The 19563-nt window shown below is 41.3% G+C and overlaps 1 protein-coding gene across 11 annotated transcripts in view; it reads right to left on the bottom strand.

Moving 5' to 3' along the window:
• Positions 1 to 520: 520 nt before the first annotated feature.
• The window catches only part of CDON (cell adhesion associated, oncogene regulated), an 80479-nt gene continuing 61436 nt past the window's right edge, over positions 521 to 19563 (bottom strand). For 5 of the 11 annotated variants that reach the window (XM_087828777.1, XM_087828775.1, XM_087828776.1 and 2 more), the window contains 4 exons: positions 19210 to 19490; positions 16527 to 16606; positions 4222 to 4496; positions 521 to 3675 (listed from right to left, as the gene is read on the bottom strand). In XM_087828777.1, the coding sequence (XP_087684903.1) occupies positions 3515 to 3675; positions 4222 to 4496; positions 16527 to 16606; positions 19210 to 19490 (797 nt within the window). In that variant the 3' untranslated portion in view covers positions 521 to 3514. Of the gene's footprint in view, positions 3676 to 4221; positions 4497 to 5267; positions 9309 to 9419; positions 9447 to 9539; positions 9591 to 10064; positions 11511 to 16526; positions 16607 to 19209; positions 19491 to 19563 lie in introns of those variants that run through there. The other 6 variants (XR_015716251.1, XR_015716250.1, XR_015716249.1 and 3 more) reach the window with 6 other exon arrangements.

The raw sequence follows: 19563 nt of genomic DNA, 5'->3' as shown, positions 1-19563 counted from the left end.
TTAGGGAAGCCTTGCTTAAATATGGGGAGTAAGATAACAAGGCCCACCCCGTGCAAGGGACCCTGTTGGCTTTCCGGTCAGAGCAGCCCAGACACTGACTTTTAAGGGCAGTAGAACAGCTGCTTCTTGAGGAGGCCCAGCTCTAGCGGGGACCTCAGAGCTGTGTGAGGCAGGACCGCTCCCCATCCTGGTGCTCCTCTCCCACTCCCCTCGCTTCCTTCCAAAGGAACACTGCGATCCCCTAAGGGGTCTGCCTGCTCACGGCTCAGGTATTTTCCCAGACCCCCCCCCCCAAATTTGTCCCAGATCCTGCTCCTTCGGGGCCTGGATCTCTGCAGTCAGAACGGAAGGGATTAACTCACCGGGCTCCTGGACCCTGCACAGGGGGTGGAGGGGGGCGTGGGGGGTTCCAGGGAAGGGCAGGGTGGAGGTTCCGGAGAATTTCAGAGTAAGACACCCCCTCACCCCAGTGACAAGCTACAAGCAGCTTTATACAAACGGAGTATCTGAGCGTCCCCTCTTCACTGCAGCTCCACATGAAAGCAGCATTCTCTTTTAATGTAACATCATATCAATCAAATAGGACCTGTCAAAGCTACATCACTTAAAATATGTACAGTTTCAAACGTACTATTACAACTTTCAGGAAAACAAAACATACTTTTCAATATGATACAAAAACATGCATCTCAAAGTCATTACTTTAAAAGGCAGCAACACAGGTGAGATCCGGTCCTAAAACGAGCTTCTTGGCAGTGCTGTAGCTGCGATGAGATCTGCGGCCCGGCCTGACCCGCTGCGCACGGCCGCGGGCTGGCCTTCACACTTGCTCAACAGAAACAAAACTCGGGGAGAAATGTTTGAAAAGACCACTTCATAAGGTTCAAAACCTTGCAGTTTAACTAACGTCCCGTACGCCACCAGGCTGTCACCTGTCACCAGACTGTCACCTGTCACCACACTACCAGTGCATTATTGAAAAAAGGAGATAGTGAAAGGATATAAGAGAAATGGGGCAGTTTAGTGCTAAAAATAACAATACAGAGGAGAAAAGGAACAGGAGGAGGCCGGGCCGACTAGTGTCCCTAAGCCATGCGAAGGTCAGATTCTGGTGGGGGTGGGGTGGGGTCAAAGGGAGAGACGGGCTCCGGGAAGGCGGAGAAACGGCGCACAGCTCTGCCCACGCGGGGCACAGGGCAGCTTCTCTGGTTGGTGGAGCGTCAGGGGATCTCGCCGCATGCGGAGCTGGACTGGTTCCATCACGAGGGAACTGCAGTGCTTTTGGAAAGCAGCGTGGAAAAATGAAAGGAGCTCCGATTACGGCTCCCCATCAACTGGGTTCAGATTCGGGCCCTGCGGCTCACTGCGAGGCCTGTGGGCTTCAACACCTACTTGTGGGTTTGCTGTGAGGGTCAGTGAGAGAGCAGGGACAACTCTGAGCTGGGCGTCCCGTGCACTGCAATTACTGCACGGATGTCGGTGCCACCTCCTGCGGTGGACCACGTCCCTGGACTTCCTGGTGAAGTGACACCAGGCAGAACTAGTTTTGGGGACTGAGCAGGGCATGAAAACTCAGAACAACTCCTGATGAGGGAGAACTCATAACTCCTACACATAAAGGCAATTATATATATAGTTATATTTATATTTATATATCTTAATATATAAAGGCATTTTTTTTTTATAAATAAAATACAATAAAAGGGATAACACTTAAAACAGCGTTACTAATCATATAAATAAAGCAGTCCACAATGAGATTGCCCTGAAGGTAAAGTCGCTTTCTTTTCCTGGTGGGCAGATCCCGTGTTCAAACTCCATCATTCTAAGCAGTTTATGACCTAGGCTCACGCTACTAGTTTCCTGAATCAAAATGACCAAAACTCGCTCTGTGACCGCATCACTGTAACTTGACCGGCAAACACGGCGTTCGCTTTCATAGTCTGTGTCCCAGGACTTGGTCCTTTGCTAGTCACCGAAGTCAAGGACGCAGCTACCCCTCCAGAGCTAACTGCATCTGTGCAACACGGAGAAATGCTATTCTGCACAGGCCTGGACATGTGAGTGGACAAATCGATTCTCCGGCATCCCTGCTACCTGGCGGGGAAGTTCCGTTCACTCTGTTTTACTCGGGGGGATGCCTGCAGAGTGACTCAGCTCCGACAGCACATCTCACTAACAGCTCTATTTATGAAACATATGAACGTGTGAGGGAAACGGACACACGTATGTAGACAGCCGACCAACACAGTATTCTAGTCTGTTTCACTGAAATTTCTGGGAAACTGTAGAACTTTTTCATTTATGCTGAAACTGCTGGACTCTAAAGAGAATTTTCAGTTTCTTTCCCCAAAGGGACACACATTCCACAAAGGAGCAATGATCCATTAAAGCTGGACTCAGCTACTCAACACACAGTGTTTTTTGTTTTTTTTTAAGATGTGGAGAAAACCTTCCAAAGGCAGCTGCAAACGCCCTGTCACTCAGAGGCAGCGTAGCTGTGACTGACGAGCTTGCTAACCAACGCTTAGGTGCCTGTTCACAACGACATCTGAGTATGTCAGGAAATTTCAGTCCCTACCCTCCTTCACCCCCACGTTGAGCCTCTTCTCACAGCCACGTTTCCAGGTACCGTCCACGCTGGACGTGAGGACGATGCTGGGCTGGTGCAGCACCATGGGCACAGCCCTCGTCTGATGAGAGCTGCTGCGGCCGGGCGCCCTTGCAAACCTCCCTGCCCTTCCTTCTTAAAATGTCAATCTTTCTCTCAAAGTCATCAACTTAAAGTCTTCTTTTTGTTTCTGCTCTTAGAAACAGTTACAAAGAGGCCCACAGTATAAGCATTTTATAAACAAATGCAATTTTAAAGCAGTAGGACCTGAAGGCATTGTCCTCTCTGGCCCTGGTTCCCTTCTGTGGGCTGCGACAGCCCAAGCGTGCCTCAGCCACGTCCAGGACACTGTGTGTGATCAGTGCCGAGAAGACGGGATGTGGCTTGTACCCATGTGCAGACAGAGTGAGTCACCAGCTCAGCTATCACTTTTGTGGAAGGCACTAATAAAAATCATGAGATCTGCTACTGTCAACAGCAGGTTACAACTGTGGTTGCTTCAAAATGTTCTCAGCAAGTCTGGTAAGACAATATTGAAAGACAATATGTGAAACTTCAAGGGCCTGCAGTCCCTCAGCTGAGTCAGCCAACAGGCCGGGTCCCTGCACGAGGCGCTCTGTTCACTGAGGTGCGTGGAAAACATGGAATGCTCTGAGATGATTGAAAACTATGCAAACTAGGCTGTTTCCTACTGAGGGGGAGGAAGAGATAGGAAAACTTTTAAGGCATAAATAATATAAAAGGGCACACATTTTAAGATACATTCATATGACATTACTACTACAAAAATAAATAATGCTTTTTCTCTGATTTGAATTAATGTCCTTCACACGGCCCATTGCCAGGCCTATTCTGTGCAGCGACTGGCCTGGAGGGGGAATGAGACTAGTCGTGTGCACGTCCTCAGGTTTCCCGGGGCTGCTGAAGGACCCCGGGGGGGCTGTCTAACGGAATCCCAGGAGACCACGCTGTCTTTTCAGTACAGTCCTTTGAAGCAGATGGCAAAATAAGAGGATTCCAACTTAAAATTTTGTTCTCTGTTTCTGAATGGACACAGCTGTCTCCTGAAAGACACAAAGATTTGGGAGCATTATGAAATCATAAAGGCTGGTTTTTACAAAGCAGTCTCAACACATGACTTTGAGCAATAAAGAATGAGTTGAAGTAGGGCCCAGTTACGTTTAGTCTGAATTTGAGGGAGACAAAAGTATGAAAGGTTTAAAATAAAGCTGAGCTCTGATGAAGTTATGCAGTTCACTCAGGGTTACAGCAAGCCCTTAAAAGCCCCCAAATAACCAACTCAAATGAACCAGAGGTCCATGGCCACAAAACACATTCTTCGAGCAAGTCTACTGGCCAGGTGCAAACTGAATCAAAACCTATTTGGATTTATTTTCCAGAATGTAACGGGATCAACAGCCTGAGAGGAAGGAGGTAAATAACAAAATTTCAACATCTACCCCGTCAACTTCTATTCAAGTATCCGTCACCCCTGCCCAGTCTCCTGAGACCTAAGTGAGTGATCCCAGAGAGAACACTCTGTATGACCTTCCTGCCTTTAGCTAGATGAAGACCATCTAGAAAGTTAGCTCGTATGGCGTCCCCTGTACCTCTGTGGCACTCTGCTGCATCTTCTGAGGAACCAGAGTTGACCTCATTTCCGCTGTCCTGGCAGCACGTATGTGGAGCAGGTCTTGGTGCGACATCGTCCCTGCTGCTCTCTCCAGGTGACGGGCTGCAGTCAGGGGTTGTGGAAGCCTGGCATGCAGGTACCTTCGTGTGACTGAGGGGCTTCATCTCCAAACCATCCTGGGGACAAGGTGCTACCACTGGGACCACAGAAAGGGGGCTGCTGCTGAAAGTGCCGTTAGTTTTGGTGAAGCACCTACAAAGTGTAAACCAAAAGAAACTATTTTGTCTGGAGGGATCAATAATTAAAATACACTGATTTTGAAATATCATTTGGTATTCTGTATCACAGATTCCGAAGAGAGGCTGGTACTTAAAAATACCTAAATGCTTCACTATGATTTGCTGTATCAAGTACTCTAAAATTACAGTTCAGGTGGAACACAGCAGGTGCATAAATCAAGAAGCAAACCACTTAGGAACGGAACCTTATGGGATGACCTAGTCCCACATGCTTCCTTTGCCTTGGCCCATCACTGTTAGCTATTTCATAATTAACCGGCTCCTGAATGTAGCACACATAAGGAAAAAGCCATAACCACTGGAAGAAATGAGGGGAATAAGAGAGAAAAAAGAGAACGTAAAGCCAAGAAACTAGTGTCTACATAAGAGAAATAGCCTTAGGAAAACATACTATGAAATCAGGTAACAGGTTCCCTCTCACCGTTGGAAGAAACACTAAAAGGATTAGATATTCAAAATGTAGGTTGTGTTTCTTTTCAGTTGTTTTCTTTGCAGACTTAATTGCTAGTATTAGCACCGGGCATTCACTTCAATCCTGCTGTACGTTTACTTCCGGTTTTCACCCAAGATACGTGTTTTATTTTTCTTTCCATTCTTCAGACCACATAATTTCTATTGGTCTTCTAGTTCATGACTCTTTCTTCTGTTGCCGCCAATCTGTTGTCAAGCCCATCCAGTACATTTTCCATTCCAGTTATTGTAGCTTTCAGCTTTGGAATTTCCATTTAGTTTTGTTTTTTTTTTTATAGTTTCTATTTCACAGCCGAAATTCTCCATATGTAAATTCATTGTGTGTGTCTTCCTTTAAATTTCTGAACATATTTTTAATAGCTACTTTAAAGTCATTGTCTGCTGGGTGTGACATCAAGTTATCTCAGGGTCTGTTTCTACTGACTATTTTTCCCTCCTGAGGAAGTATCACATTTTCCTGTTTCTTCAGATGTAATTTTTTTTTTTAATGGATTTTCCCCTCTAATTTTTTAGTTCTTTTGTTGGCCTTGAACTCCATCCTTTGACACCTTCTGTTGGGTCTGTGACCCAAGCCTGAAGAATGCTCTCAGACAAAACCCATAAATAAATGTCATCGTTGTCTTTCAAGGTTACACATATTACTGCCTGCTTCTGGTTACTCTCCAATACTTTCAAATTGTCCACATGTCATCATTATTGCCTGTGGATGATCAAGCTATTCCACCATTAACAGAAGCTGGAAACTCAGAAATATATTTTTTATTTCTAAAACTGGGAGCAAGCAAAGATTGGAGGAGACATTCCATCTGGCTTTGATTTGGGCATGTTAGGTAGGAAACACAGATAAACAATGTTAGGAAATAAATAGAAGAATTCTTTGGATTTCCATCCTTTAAACATGGGATGGTATGTTTCTGAGACATATGAAAATCAGTAAAAGAAAGTCCATGCAATTGTTGCTAACAGCTCTGTTGGTTCAAATTACTGGAAACACCAAATGCAAAGCATGAAGAAAGATCTGAACCTGGAAGAGAGTGAGACAGCTGTCAGTTAACCAAATCTTTCATTTAAATAAGTCCAATTTAAAGTCAAACAGAGAAATATACTCACTACACATTTGGTGGAATTCGGATTCCAATCATCTGGAATGAAAGCAAAGTAGGTAGGTCAGGTATTTGTTCCTACAGAATAATTTGAGTACAGTATAATTTAATAGAACTGTAATTTTAACTTTTAATAATATAGCAAAAATATATACCTGATTCAAATGAAACCCAAGTCTTCCCATGCATGCCTTAAACCAATAAAAAGTAAAGGAAGCACTGGTACAGAGGGAGGCTTGTTGGAGCCAGAACCAGAGCACTGGGCTAGATGGATTGTGATTCCACAAGAGTATTGCAGTCCTTATTTGTTTGGTTGTATGTTTTACTCAACTCCAAACCTTAAATTCAGAGATCTGGGATGTTGGTAAAGGTGAGCACTAATCTCCTGATAGCCATTTTTAAATTTCCATGTTACCCATGTTAGCAGTCTCTTCCCTTCTGGTACTTTATCATTAGTGTCATCCACTGTCTCAATGCCCAGAGAACTCAAAAATCCCCTGAATGCATTAAAAATTCATGGGAATCCACAGATTCTAAATAGGGTGCTCATCGAAAATGTGGGCAAAGTCAGGGTTAAAAAAAACCTTTCTGAATTCAAACTACTGCTAATGAGAATTTAAAGGTATTATTCATCTATATATAAGTAACCTTATCTAGAAGAGCCCTTTATTCTAAAAGCCTTTGCTAAATACCTCCTAAATGCTAAATACTATGGTAGACACTAAAAATATAATGGTAAATACAACAGAGTTCCAGCTCCCAGTCTAGCAGAGGAGATGGAGAAGTAAACAAATGGTTACAATATAATGTAGTAAGTGTTCCATAAGAAGACATAAAAGACACTGGGAGCACTCAAGCTAGACAGGAGTTATAGATGTGTGGCTTCCCACATTACCAACTAGAGACTGGTGTACATTCCTCTATTTCAGACTCAGTTGTCTCATAATTGAGGAAATTATACTAGATAGCAATTATGGAATTAGAGAATAAGAAGGGTTCTGATTTTAAAAAACCAGAAACATCTCTCTGGTCAGGGGAATCTATATGGATACCATGATTTCTTGGAAATAATTCTTAAAAATTAAATTCCTGGCTTCTGGCTATGACTGATTAGTTTGTATCAGAACAAGTCTCCAGCCAAGAACAACTAAAAAGGAGAAATTGCATTTTAATCTGTTGAAGTCATGGAAGAGCTACCAAAGCACTTGAGTAGCTGAGATTCCAGAGAGAAGGTCAATGTAACTCTGAGTTTTGGCACTATTTTCCTTCTTGAGGCATTTGCCCAAATCAGTACAGGCTGAAACACTGAGACCTGAAGCAGGAAGTGGTAGGTAAGAAGCTGAGCAGAGCTTTTGTCAGTTTCCTGGGGGCTGGAGAAAAGGGAAATTGAAATTTAGAGCTTGCCAAAGAGAAAAGGCCCAGCTCAAGGCTTTTAATTGGGACCCTTGAAGGGTTATGGTTGTAAAGATAATGATGAAACGGGAATAGACAGGTTTTTATAAAGACTAAAATTCAGCCTTAAATGAACTCATTCCTGATTGGGTTAAAGTGATCTGCCCTTTAACTAACTGCCTGCCAAAAGCAAAAGTAAATTCTTTCTATAGCAAGGAACATCTTCTAGAGCCCCTGAGTTTTTATATAAATGTCCAGAATATAATAAAATATTACCAAACATATCAGGTTACAGGAACAAGAGAAAAAGCTAGTGATACAGATATTGAGTTAGGAGGTACAGACTTTAAAAGAACTACATGAATATAGTCAAGAAAATAGATGCAAGATGGAGAATTTTGACAGAGAACTGGAATCTACTAATAGTAATTTTGAATTTCTACACTAAAAAGTAGAATAGCTGGAATTAAGAACTCAGTCCATGAGGTTAGAAGCAAATTGGCCACAGATGGACAAAGTTTACTGAACATGAAGCACATCATTGCAAAGTGCTGAGATTGAAGCACAGAGTCAAAAGAATGGAAAATATGTAGAGAAGCTAAGAGACATATGAAGCATAGATCAAAAATACATATAACAGGAGTCTCTTTGAAGGAGAGAATGGAAAATGGGACTGAACCATATTGGGAGAGATAAAGGCCAAGAATTTTCTAAAACTGATAAAAACTGAAGACAAAGATTTAAGATGTTCTATGAGCCCCAAGTAGAATAAATACAAAGAAAATTACACTTTTGAATGTGAATAATTAACTTGGTGGAAACAAAATAGAAAGTGCAAATTATCAATAACTAACAGCTGATTTGTCAACAGAAATGATGGGAGCAATAAAAATAATGGAACAACATTTTTTAAAGTATAAAAAGAAAGTAACTGTAAACCTAGAATTCAATAAACAGTAATAAATATCCTTCAAAAAGGATGATGAATTAAAGACATTTTCATACCTAAACCTGGGAGAATTTGTCACCCTAAGAGCTGCACTAGAAGAAATACTAAAGACAGCTCAAGTTGAAAGAAAATGAGTAGCAGGGGACAGAAGGAAGGAAAGAGAGAAAGGAGCAGCAACAAAAATAGAATTCTGAATAAATGATGATAACAAAAAACTAAGTGTAATGTCTTGGAGGATTTCAAATATCTGTAGGTGAAAACATATGACAAAAATAACACAAAACAGTGGAGAAGAAAATGGAGTAAACATGTTCTAAAGTATTTTATTGCCTAGGAAGTGGTAAAAGTACTAACATATAGTAGACTAATTAAAGGCATAATGTCCAGCAGCAAGCACATAGTAAACGGCATACAGTAGGCCCTCAAAAATGTTAAATAAATAATAAACATTAGAACGTCAGACATTTTCATATCCTTTTTCATAAGCAAGTAGACTTATTATTAGAGAGCAACAATTGAGCTAATTATTCAAAATACCTTAGACCATATCCAATACTAAGACAGACATGCATATTCAGGTGAGAATGACAGATACACTTACCCTTTAGGTTTCTGTCCTTGTTCAGTATGGGTTCCGGTGTCCAGTTTTTCTTACACCTACTGCCTTCACCGCTCTCTGACTTGAACTTCAATCTTCTGGAGGCCAGACAGTGACTGTCCTTAGTGTCAGAGGAAGCTCTTAGCACAGTGAGATGTACAGCAAAGGCAGGCACTTAATAAAATCCCCATGGTGATGCTGTAAAACAAACTAAGGACCTTCTGGCTGCATGTCTCATTTCTCTGCATGAACCTGGAAGTAACACAAAGGTACTTGAAACCTAAAAGCAGAAAGTATCGGCTCAGAAGAAAAGTTTTCATTTAAAAGAAGTCAAGTTAATCTGTAGAAAAAAATAATACTTGCCAGAATGTGCAAAACCAGGGCAGTTCCCTAAAAACAAAATATTATAAATTAATAATTTGTTTATATAAAGCTCACATGAATGAAATTTCATAACACTGACATAAAATAATGAAGACTCACCAGATAATAAGGTGCTTAAAATTCTTCTGTTTCTTTTTTTCCTGCTCATTTCTTTAATTTAAAGCAAAGGATGAGATTTTTTTGCTTTTAAATTTTATTATTTATTTTAATATATATTTTTATTGTTGACAGTATTACAGATGTCCCCCATTTCTCTTCCTTTGCCCCCCACCCCCGCTAGTCCTCGCCCCACCCTAGGCCTTCACCACTCTAGTCTGTGTACATGGGCTATGCATATATGTATATAAGATCTTTGGTTAATGTCTTCTCATCACTTTTGTGAGAGTGACAGGGAAGGTGAGTTATCTGATGGGGCAGGACTGAAGGAATGGTCAGGACGGAGGCCACCTACACCGGTGATGACTATGTGCTGATGCCATCACCTGGTTTTACATGCGGGGAGTAAAGAAGCAGAGTAAATACAAATATGTGTGAAAAGACATCATAGGTCTTTAGCAACAGCAAAGTACAATTTCCTACCACCTATTCTTTAGCATCTATTTTTCAGGAAAGTGAAACACAAAATCACAGCAGTGTTTACTTTTATTCCGAACTGTGACCCTCAATTGACAGAGTGGTGCTGACAGTAGGAACATAATCTGAGTCAGGCTGTTAAAGTAATTATAACCCAAATTTCAACAAATAAACCAAACGAATTAAAAATTTTCTACTCTATCAAATCCTAACTCATAATCATCAGTAATTAACCAGTTAGATAACCAAATGTAAATACTTCAGTCACATTACTTTTTAGTTAAATTCCAGAGGTCTATTTGTGTCAGCATAAAAATGGCTTTAACTTGGGGGTTCCATGCTAGGAAATAAGCATAGAGGAACAGTCCACAGAAAAGGAATATAATACCTGTCCTGAAAAAAAAAACAAAAAACCTGTCCTGAATATAATTAGGCAAACTGCATATAAAAATAATTTTACTGATAGTGCTTTAACTAAAATTTCTGAAGCAATCAGATAATCACAAAAATAATACCTGTATATATGTACACTTAAGAGACCCAGATCTACAAGGAGAGAAAGCAACAGGACAAATGACTGCCTGCAAGTATGTAACATTCACTAAGATGCTCTTGCAATGCACATTATACCGTTTAATCAATACAAAGAGTTTATAATTTCACTACTTAGGCTTTTCAAACAATGCTTCAGTTGCAGCTATTGGCTTAACATGGAGTGAAAGCTTTCACTGAACTGTCTCTGGCTCAATGAAACTACTTTTCTTACATTTAAATTTGAAAGACATTGAGTAAACAGAACTCTGCATCTTGCCACTGACACAAATTGTACCGTTTTGCAAGAATTCAGGGAGTGTAGGGTCTGTTTACCAAGATGTCTTTTAGTAAATGGGAGGGACTTTGTCTGACCAACCTGTAAGATAGGAAAATGACTATCATAGTGTCACCAAAATATTAAAATATTTTAAACCAATAATCTGAATGGCACAAACTAGGAAACAGATTGAAATAGTAGCGCAGGATCAAGCTTGGAAGAATATGTTGCTTTAGTATTTGACTAACCATATTTTGGACATTCCAGGGAAACTGTATAGCACCTCGGAGGTACCTTCTGGAGAAGTGTTCCATTTCTGATTGCACAGGTGGATGCTTGCGAAGCATGATCACATACAGAATTCCTCTGATTAGACCACGAGGTGAATTCTGCGTTGTTTCCTCTTCTGATTGTCCCCAGAGGGCAGGGAGTAACCATCCATGAAACTCTTGGAAGTCTGACACTTATTTTCATGACTCTGTTCTTGAGACTTCTGAAGCAGTCACATCTTGGTAGTGGTTTGTTTTTCAGCTCACATCCGCTGCTTCCTCTTGCCACTGTCTGTCATTTTGCTGACGTGGCCCTTATTTGGGGGAGTTTGTCAGTCATTATGCAACAGAACCCTGATGACAATCCTCCAGGGCCATGGCTGTCCACCACTCTCTTTGTACACTCTTTGTTGGATGCTGCAATGACACCAGCCCCAGTGTGCGAGTTTCCTTTGTGGAGTTAGTTTACTGGTGACAATAAATTACTAAGTACATTACTGAACATGACAAGTTCACACACACACATCCTTACAAATAAAAGACCAAAAGCACTATCTTAACCCCGACTCCCTGACAACAGGCCCTCCCTCCTCTCCCTATTAGAGGTAGGAGATATATTAAGTCCCCCGAAGGAAGGTATTGATCAATTTTAAAAATTAGACACAGTGCTTTGGGTTTTTTCTTAGGGAATTAGGCAGATTACCACAGATGGAAGGGAAACCAAATCTTAGGTTTTGTGTGTTTGTCCCTTGGCTCTGAAGTAGCTAAGTGATCAGAAACAGGAGAGGGAATGGATCATAACATTTAGCATGCAGGGGACAGGGTTCAGGTGAACTGAACAAGGACTTGTTTTCATACTCAACAGACCAACTGGGAAGATCAAACCCTAGGCCCGGAAGAACTACTATCATAAAATGTTTTCATACTCATCTCTACACTGTTATTAAAAATCGGAGCATATCTGACATCAGTGGCAGGGTCAGTTGGTGCAAGTGCATTCTCAAACCCAGCAACAGGCTTCAAGGTCATTGTTATGTAAAAACCTGGAGATCATTTGGAAGAGCCGTGTTTTCTAAAGCACTACTCCCAGTAGTTTATTTTTCCTCTTGACTATCAGCTGTGCATAGCTTATACTTTTTTCCCAGATGGATTATATACATTTTTCCAAGCTGATTTTTACTTGGCTACTTCCTGTCCTTTTCCATTCTCTCTAGGACCCGTAATTTCTTGTTCCTTCCTGATGGGACTTCTCAGCTCATTCATCTGTGAATTTCATCAGTGTCCTCTCTACTCTTAACAAATTATCAAGACTGATGGTAAACAGACCAGATTTAATGTCAATCCCTTCCCATTAAACTCGCCAAGCAGCTGACAAACTCCATCTGATTACATATCCAGAACTACAGTGCTGCCTTTCGAATTGAGGACAGGAGGCAACACGGGTGGAACACCTTTGATTTATTAGATTAAAATCTGTTTAACTCTAGAAATACCCACTTTGCACAAGGATTTCTCAGCTGTCTTCAGTGTACGGAACTGGATGCCGGAAAAGCTTATTCGGTAGCTTCTCTCTAGCTGTTGATAGTGAGCTATTATATATTACTCTTAAAACCTGAGAAGGGTTCCAATCAACTGGACACAGTGAGACAGTCATTCATAATGTGCCACAAAGCCCTAGAAACAAATTAAACTCCACACATTGCTACAGCACACACTCCCCTTGCCCGTTCTGAAATGTTCACGTCAACACTCCAGTTTAGACAATAAAGGCAGATAGTTTATTACTAAAATAGAGGGATGCAAATAGTTTATTACCAAAATAGAGGTCTGATCAAGGGACCTAAGGTTGGCAATGACTTTTTCCTAAAAGTCCACTCCAAGGAATGAGTTTAAGTTTAAACCTAAGAAGGCAGAGAAGAAAGAATGTGGAGGGGCCTTGGTGATTCCATCCGTTTTTAAGTTCTATCACTTTGATACAAATGGCTCCTAAATATATATCATAGTTCCAGTCTCCCCCCCAACCCATGACCAGCGTTTCCACTTGTCTCCTTGACTTAGATACCCAATTGGCACTTGAAACTCTAAATGCCCCAAACCAAATGCATCAGCTTTCCTCAATAAACCACTGTACTGAGTTTCTCATCTCCATGACCATCTCCGTGGCAATCACCGGGTCACTGACGGAGGCTACGGTCCTCATTACAGAAACACTGCTCTCCCCCTCCAGTCCCACCCCTGTGCTGCCACCGCCATCCGTCAGACCTGAACACATCTCTGAGCGGCCCACTCCCCTTCGGAAAAGCCTTAGAAAAAATTATGATACTACCAGCCCAGTATTTCTCAACATTGAACCCATATCCCCCACCTCTTCTGATTAATATACAAATCTCATATCCCTCTGTATTGTATATTACAGAAACAATGCAGATCATTTCCATTCCTTAAATATAAAACTATAAGATTCAGTGAGCTTCTTCAAACTCTACTCACTAGACTTCAAGCTTATTAAGCCACGCTGGCCGGGCCTCAGTAAATGTTCATTAAATAAACTACTAAACCCTGATATTCAGGGTCATCCACAATAAAATTCGGCCCGGTTTCCCAGTTTTATATCCTGCTACTCTCTACTTGTACCTCACCAGGCAAATTATTCCAGTGGCTTTCAAGGCCAGGTCCCAGGACGAGCAGCAGATCCCTGGGAACTCATTAGGAATGCAAGTGCTCAGGCCTGACTAGACCTACTGAGTCAGAGCTCTGGGAGCAGAGCCTTGTAGCCTGTGGTTTACCAGCACTCCAAGTGATTCTAGCGCACGTTCAAGTTTGATAACCACTGAATTAGACTATTCACCCTTATGTAAACATTATTACCCTTCCCGCTTCCACGACTTCTTGCAATTCCTTCCGCCTGAAAGCACCTCAGAACCTATTCCAGTGCCTGGCCGGTGCTCAATGTTTCTTTTGACTGAAGAGCTAAAAGCTCTAAAATGCCTACTTGACAGCCCTCATGGAACTTGACTAAAATTATGCTCCTTCTGTGTGCACACTAGTTCAGATGGCATTAGAAAATGCACATTTATTCTTAGTAATAATGTTGATGTTCTACAAGTATAAATTAATTAACACTGAGCATATCTGGGGAGTAAATCATATATCATCTACCTCTCGGCATTTGAAGCTTATTACAAATTTTTCCATTTTGAGGGATCTTGAGAAGAGATGCCTGTTTCAATTACAAAGTTAAAAGAGTTAAAAGCTTTGAATTTAATGAGTCCAGTTTTCTAGAGCTGAAAGTAGACATTTATCAATATTTATCTGGCCAGTTATTAACTGTCCAATTACATAATAGCTCCTGGGAGCCAGATGTGACATTGGCTAACCTCGGAGGCCACGCAGGCAAGCAAAGATGTGCCCTACACAGGTGCACCCTCATGTGGGAAGAAGATTTTAGCCAGGGACAAACAGAAGCTGGTTTTTCAGGCTGAAGAGAATTCACTGTTTCCAAAAAAAACGTAAAACCCCCACACATGAAATGCCAGAAGTCACCAATTTGAAAGTTAATAGAAATATAATTGACTAGTGTCTTTTTTTTTTTTTAATATGTTTTTATTGATTTTAGAGAGAGGAAGGGGGAGGGAGACAGAGACAGAAACATCAATGATGAGAGAGTCATTGATCGGCTGCCTTCTGCATGTCCCCCAATGAGGAATGAGCCCAAAGCCTGGCCATGTGCCCTGACTGGGAATCGAACCTCGATCTCCTGTATCCTAGGTTGATGCTCACCCACTGAGCAACACCGGCTGGGCTAACTGACCAATGTCTTAAAAAATCATGTATAATAAAAACCTCCAAATACTACACACACACACACACACACACACACACACACACACACGACTGTGAGTGCAAGATGGCAGAAGTTATTTAAATTCTTTGAAGGAAATAGGATGATACTTCATCATAAAGAAGTACACAGCAGCAGATTACCCAATTCCACAGAGTATGCTATGGGCGATTTTACATTACCTAGGGCACTTTCCCATTTTTCAGAGAAGGAAATAACCTCAGACAGATTATATAACTTTACCAAGATCACAGATTTAAACAGTGGCAAAGCCTCCATCTATTAATTCTTGGGCTAGAGGCCCTCTCATAACATCATTCTCAGTCTACGCTGAGTCAGGACCTGCTGATGGCCACCAGAACCACAAAAGAAAACATGTATTTAGGCAATGCCTTTTGTTTTCATTAAATCCACCTGATTACTTACCAGGTGTATAAAACATCTTTACTAGTCCTTCAGCATGTTACTAACAGATTGTGATAAAGTCTATGAGAGGCTCAGAACAAAAATATCGCTTCGATGTTATGGATATCTTAACATTTAGCTAGAGGCATGTAGTATTTAAAAATGTAACGAGCAAATCTTAGTACACAAAATAGAAAGATGGTTCCTGTTGATACACAAACCCTGAGATGGGTTAAGTAAAAGATAAAGAGAAGTCTCCAGGCAGCTTCACTGCTTTTGTCTGCAGCTCTTAGAACTCATGCTGAAACAACAGGCCCTCAATTCTATGGTCGACGGGACCCTCCTTCAAGTTCTGCTTTTGGTAACTCCCAGACACAACACCTAACCTTATAACTAAGTTTTAAAATATGGGTCAAATCCCATTTCAATAATGCAATATCCAAACTCCAGTCCATACTCCGGTTCTTTATGTACTACCTATGAGATCATTTTTAAATTGCAGAGTTTTAGCCATTGGAGAAACTTGTGAGACCATGTAAACCAATACTATCATTACATAAAAGGGAGAGCTAAGATTTCTGTCAGACACAATACAACAAAAATCTTACAATCCTTGAATTTAACAGGTAGCACAAAAGCTTTCTAAATATCCTGTCAAAATTTAAACATTTTACATTTGTTATTTTTTAAACAGAAAATGAAAATAAAGCAAGAATTTGCTTAGTTATCTTAAGGTTTCAAGAATTTTCAAAAAAACACTGAGAAATCTGGTAAGAAAATTTCAATACTATAACTGTGAAAAACCATTACTATACACACGGGGTTTTCCCTAATAATCAAGCATGCTCTCATTCATATCATGAGTAGAGAACACCCTATAACACAGAGTAGCAAATAACAGGTGAGAAAAGATAAAGTCCGTATGCAGAGAATGACTCTAATTTAAAGATTTCAAAAACATCAAACCTTTTAATATCTTAGAAACAAAGTAATATTGTCAATATTGCTAAAGCATCGAAAGATAAAAATTGTAAAGCAGGGGCAAAAAAAAAATCAGTAACAGCCTCTCTTATTCAGAGTTTTACATCTTAGGTAAAATTTGAAGAACTTCTTTTGCTAAAGGGAAAAAAAATAAAAGGAGTCATACACCTCCTCACAACAACCCGTGCAAATACCTAGCAACATACCTATTGTTGTTCCAGCAGTTTCGACAGGTAACGCACTCCCCCGGGTCCGTCTGAGGGACTGCCGCGTACATTCCGCCGCCCTGGTCAGGGAGAAAGTACAAGGAGGGCTGAGGGCGCCCCGAGCGCTGACCAAACCCTCAGTCAGAAAGGCCCCGGGCAACAGCGGACGCGTGGCCCACGCTAACCTGCTCCCCCGGCAATGCTGTGCTCACCATCTACCTATATTCACCAGCACGTTCTGCGCGGCATTAACCCTGTGCTCCAGAAACTCAATGCCAGGTTTTCCCGTGGGTCTCTGTACTGAAGGGGGCAAATCAATGGAGGTTAGTCATTTCCCTCAGTGTTTCCAACGTAATGGGCCCAAAGCACACTACAGACTATACCCTCCCGTTCCTGCACTTTTCTGGCAGCCGTGGAAGAACTGCCTTCGATGCCAGTTGGAGAAGCAGGGTGGAAATGGCTGATGACGTCATAAGATAAACCCATCCTCATTTCCTGTGATTATTTCGAGTAGGTCTGTTCACTTGACTACACGACGTTTTAAAACATGTTGTATTTTTCCAGATGGAGCAGATTCTCAGCCAGCAATGATTTGGAGGGAACTATTAATATTTTGATGTTGCTTTTGGCGAAAACTGCCCAGCAATTAAGAAAAATGCCCAGATTAACACATACCTCATTGTGCAATGTTCTCCTGACATACACAATGGCAAGAGTTCTTAACAACCAAAGCTAAGAACTGAACCAGCCTTACAGCCGGAGTGAAAACGCTGCTCCCAGATGAGAAACAGCAGAAGCGAATTTGATAAGGGTGGGAGAGGTTGTCACTCGGCAGACTCAGAGCAGGCCTTCAAGGTTAGGAAAAGTTCAGGCAATTGTTTTCCCAGGATACTTTCCATTTCCATTCATCTCACACCAACAGCCAGAATCCAAGCAAACCAAAAACACTGCAAATCTCTCTCAACATTCTTGATCCAACTAGCGACAGGAATTTTTAAGAAAACATTGAAAGAAAGACTATTCCTAGGCTATATTCAGTCCACAGGGGTAAACGTCAAAGCTCCAGAAAATCAAGTGAACAATCTACAGGGTAATGTACTTATTTGAATCACTAACCATATTAAAGTTAGTTCATGATTTTTATGATGACCATCATTTTTTAAATTTCCAGATTTCCTCCCACCCAGGAGAACAGAATAAGAAAATGAGTTAAAATCACAGGTGACAACCTCTAAAACTTCACACCGAATGGGTTGACTACTATTTTAATAGCAATTCATTGTTCAAAAGCCCAAAGTGCTGTGTTCAAATACTAAAGCAAACATCAGATTCATTTTCCCTTCTTATGGAAACAGCATGTCCAACTCAGACTTGAATGCTCTCTCCTCCAGTTTCTTGGATAATGTTCGTAGTCTGGACTAGGAATAGTGACAAAAAAGGTTTCAGAAGTCTGAATATAAGCCATGTCTTCCCGCACAAAATAATGAAATCATTAGTCTCTTCTGGTGATGAGATGAGTAAAATAAATAAAATATTTTTTCTACATCATACTAAGGCGAGGTCACACAATAGCCATTATTAGACTTCTAGCTTTAAGATACGAATATATATTATTGTTCTATTCTCCAAATACTTAATAAATCTTTATTAAAGTCTAAGATAAGAAAACTAAACTTCTTCCAATTGTAGCACATTATGAGTTATGGCAAATTTAACTGTAATCAGAACCATGACAGAAACTCGTATCTGATCAATTAGAATTACCTATTTGGTTGAACAATGACATGGATGCGTATCCACACCACGTAATGAGCCAAACTTCCTGGTGCCAAGAACCTCGCTGACCAAAATACATCTAAAATATGCTACGCATTCTGTTCCCATTTCAGAACTTAAAACTGTATCAGCTAGTTATTCCTTAATTAAAGTGGTTTTAAAGGTTTATCACCTCTTGTGGCTGAATATTAATACCGTAAAATGCAAAACTCTTACAGGCACCAACACCACACACTGGGCAAAACAAACAAACAAACGAAATCACAATGTGTTAGAGGTGGTCTGGGACTCGCAGACATGTTCTGCATGGCCACGTGATGATTTTGAAAACCAGAATGCGCTTCCAGCATGTAAAAATCTGGCGATTTCACCTATATTTACAGATGTTCTGAAGAAGCAGGGATCTGGCCACACTGGGTCCTGCAGCCAACAGGGACAGAATCCCAGCTGCTCCGCTGACAGCAAGTGTGCCCTCCCGTATGCCCTCCCCTCCACACCAGTCTCATCCCTAACCTGCTCCACTCAGTGTCATGATCAGAATCCTCCAGCGACAGGAGTTTTCAAACTCTGCTCTCAATGAATTAAATCTGAAGTATCTGATCCAGTCTTCACCCAATGGTTTGTCCATCTCATCTCAAGAATAACTTCCAGTCTATTTGCTACATGTTCTACTTTCAGTGCTAAATCACTGAAAAATATAAACCAAACTGATGAATATATATATCACCTGACAATAGAAATCTTACACAGATTACGCTGGATCAAGGGGTTCCCAGGGATACACACCAGTTCCGTGCGAGTGAACCAGCGAGGTTCCCACAGTGAAAAGAGCCAGCGCGCCCACCCTGCTCTTGGACCTTGGCACCGTGGGGCACAGGGAGGTTTCATTTATAATCGGGTCTCTTACATTCACTAGATGACGAGGGTGCTCGAAATCCGCACGTGTCCTGGCTACAGAGCTCGTGTGCCCAGAGTAAAGCCCTCCATTGAGGCTCCCATTCATGACTCCGTTGACTCCAGTAGGGACCTTATGGTGGAGGTGGGAGCAGCCGTTGCTGAGGCCCCCGTTGCTTATGAAGCTTCCGTGAACATTCCCATTTATCCGGTTTATGCCAGGCAGGGTGGTGTACTCCACCATCTGCCCATTAATATCCGAGCCCTGGTAGAGATATCCTGGCGGGTCATATTCTGTTAGGAGATAACAAAAAAGGAAAAAAAGGTACTGATAAGGACGATCTTCTTGCTTAGGAAGTTTTATTAA

The sequence above is a fragment of the Miniopterus natalensis genome, chromosome 20 (genome assembly GCF_054644295.1).
Source record: "Miniopterus natalensis isolate mMinNat1 chromosome 20, mMinNat1.hap1, whole genome shotgun sequence".
Taxonomy (NCBI): Eukaryota; Metazoa; Chordata; class Mammalia; order Chiroptera; family Miniopteridae; genus Miniopterus; species Miniopterus natalensis.
The sequence above is the reverse complement of the archived record's forward strand: the minus strand, read 5'-3'. Positions and strand labels throughout refer to the sequence as shown.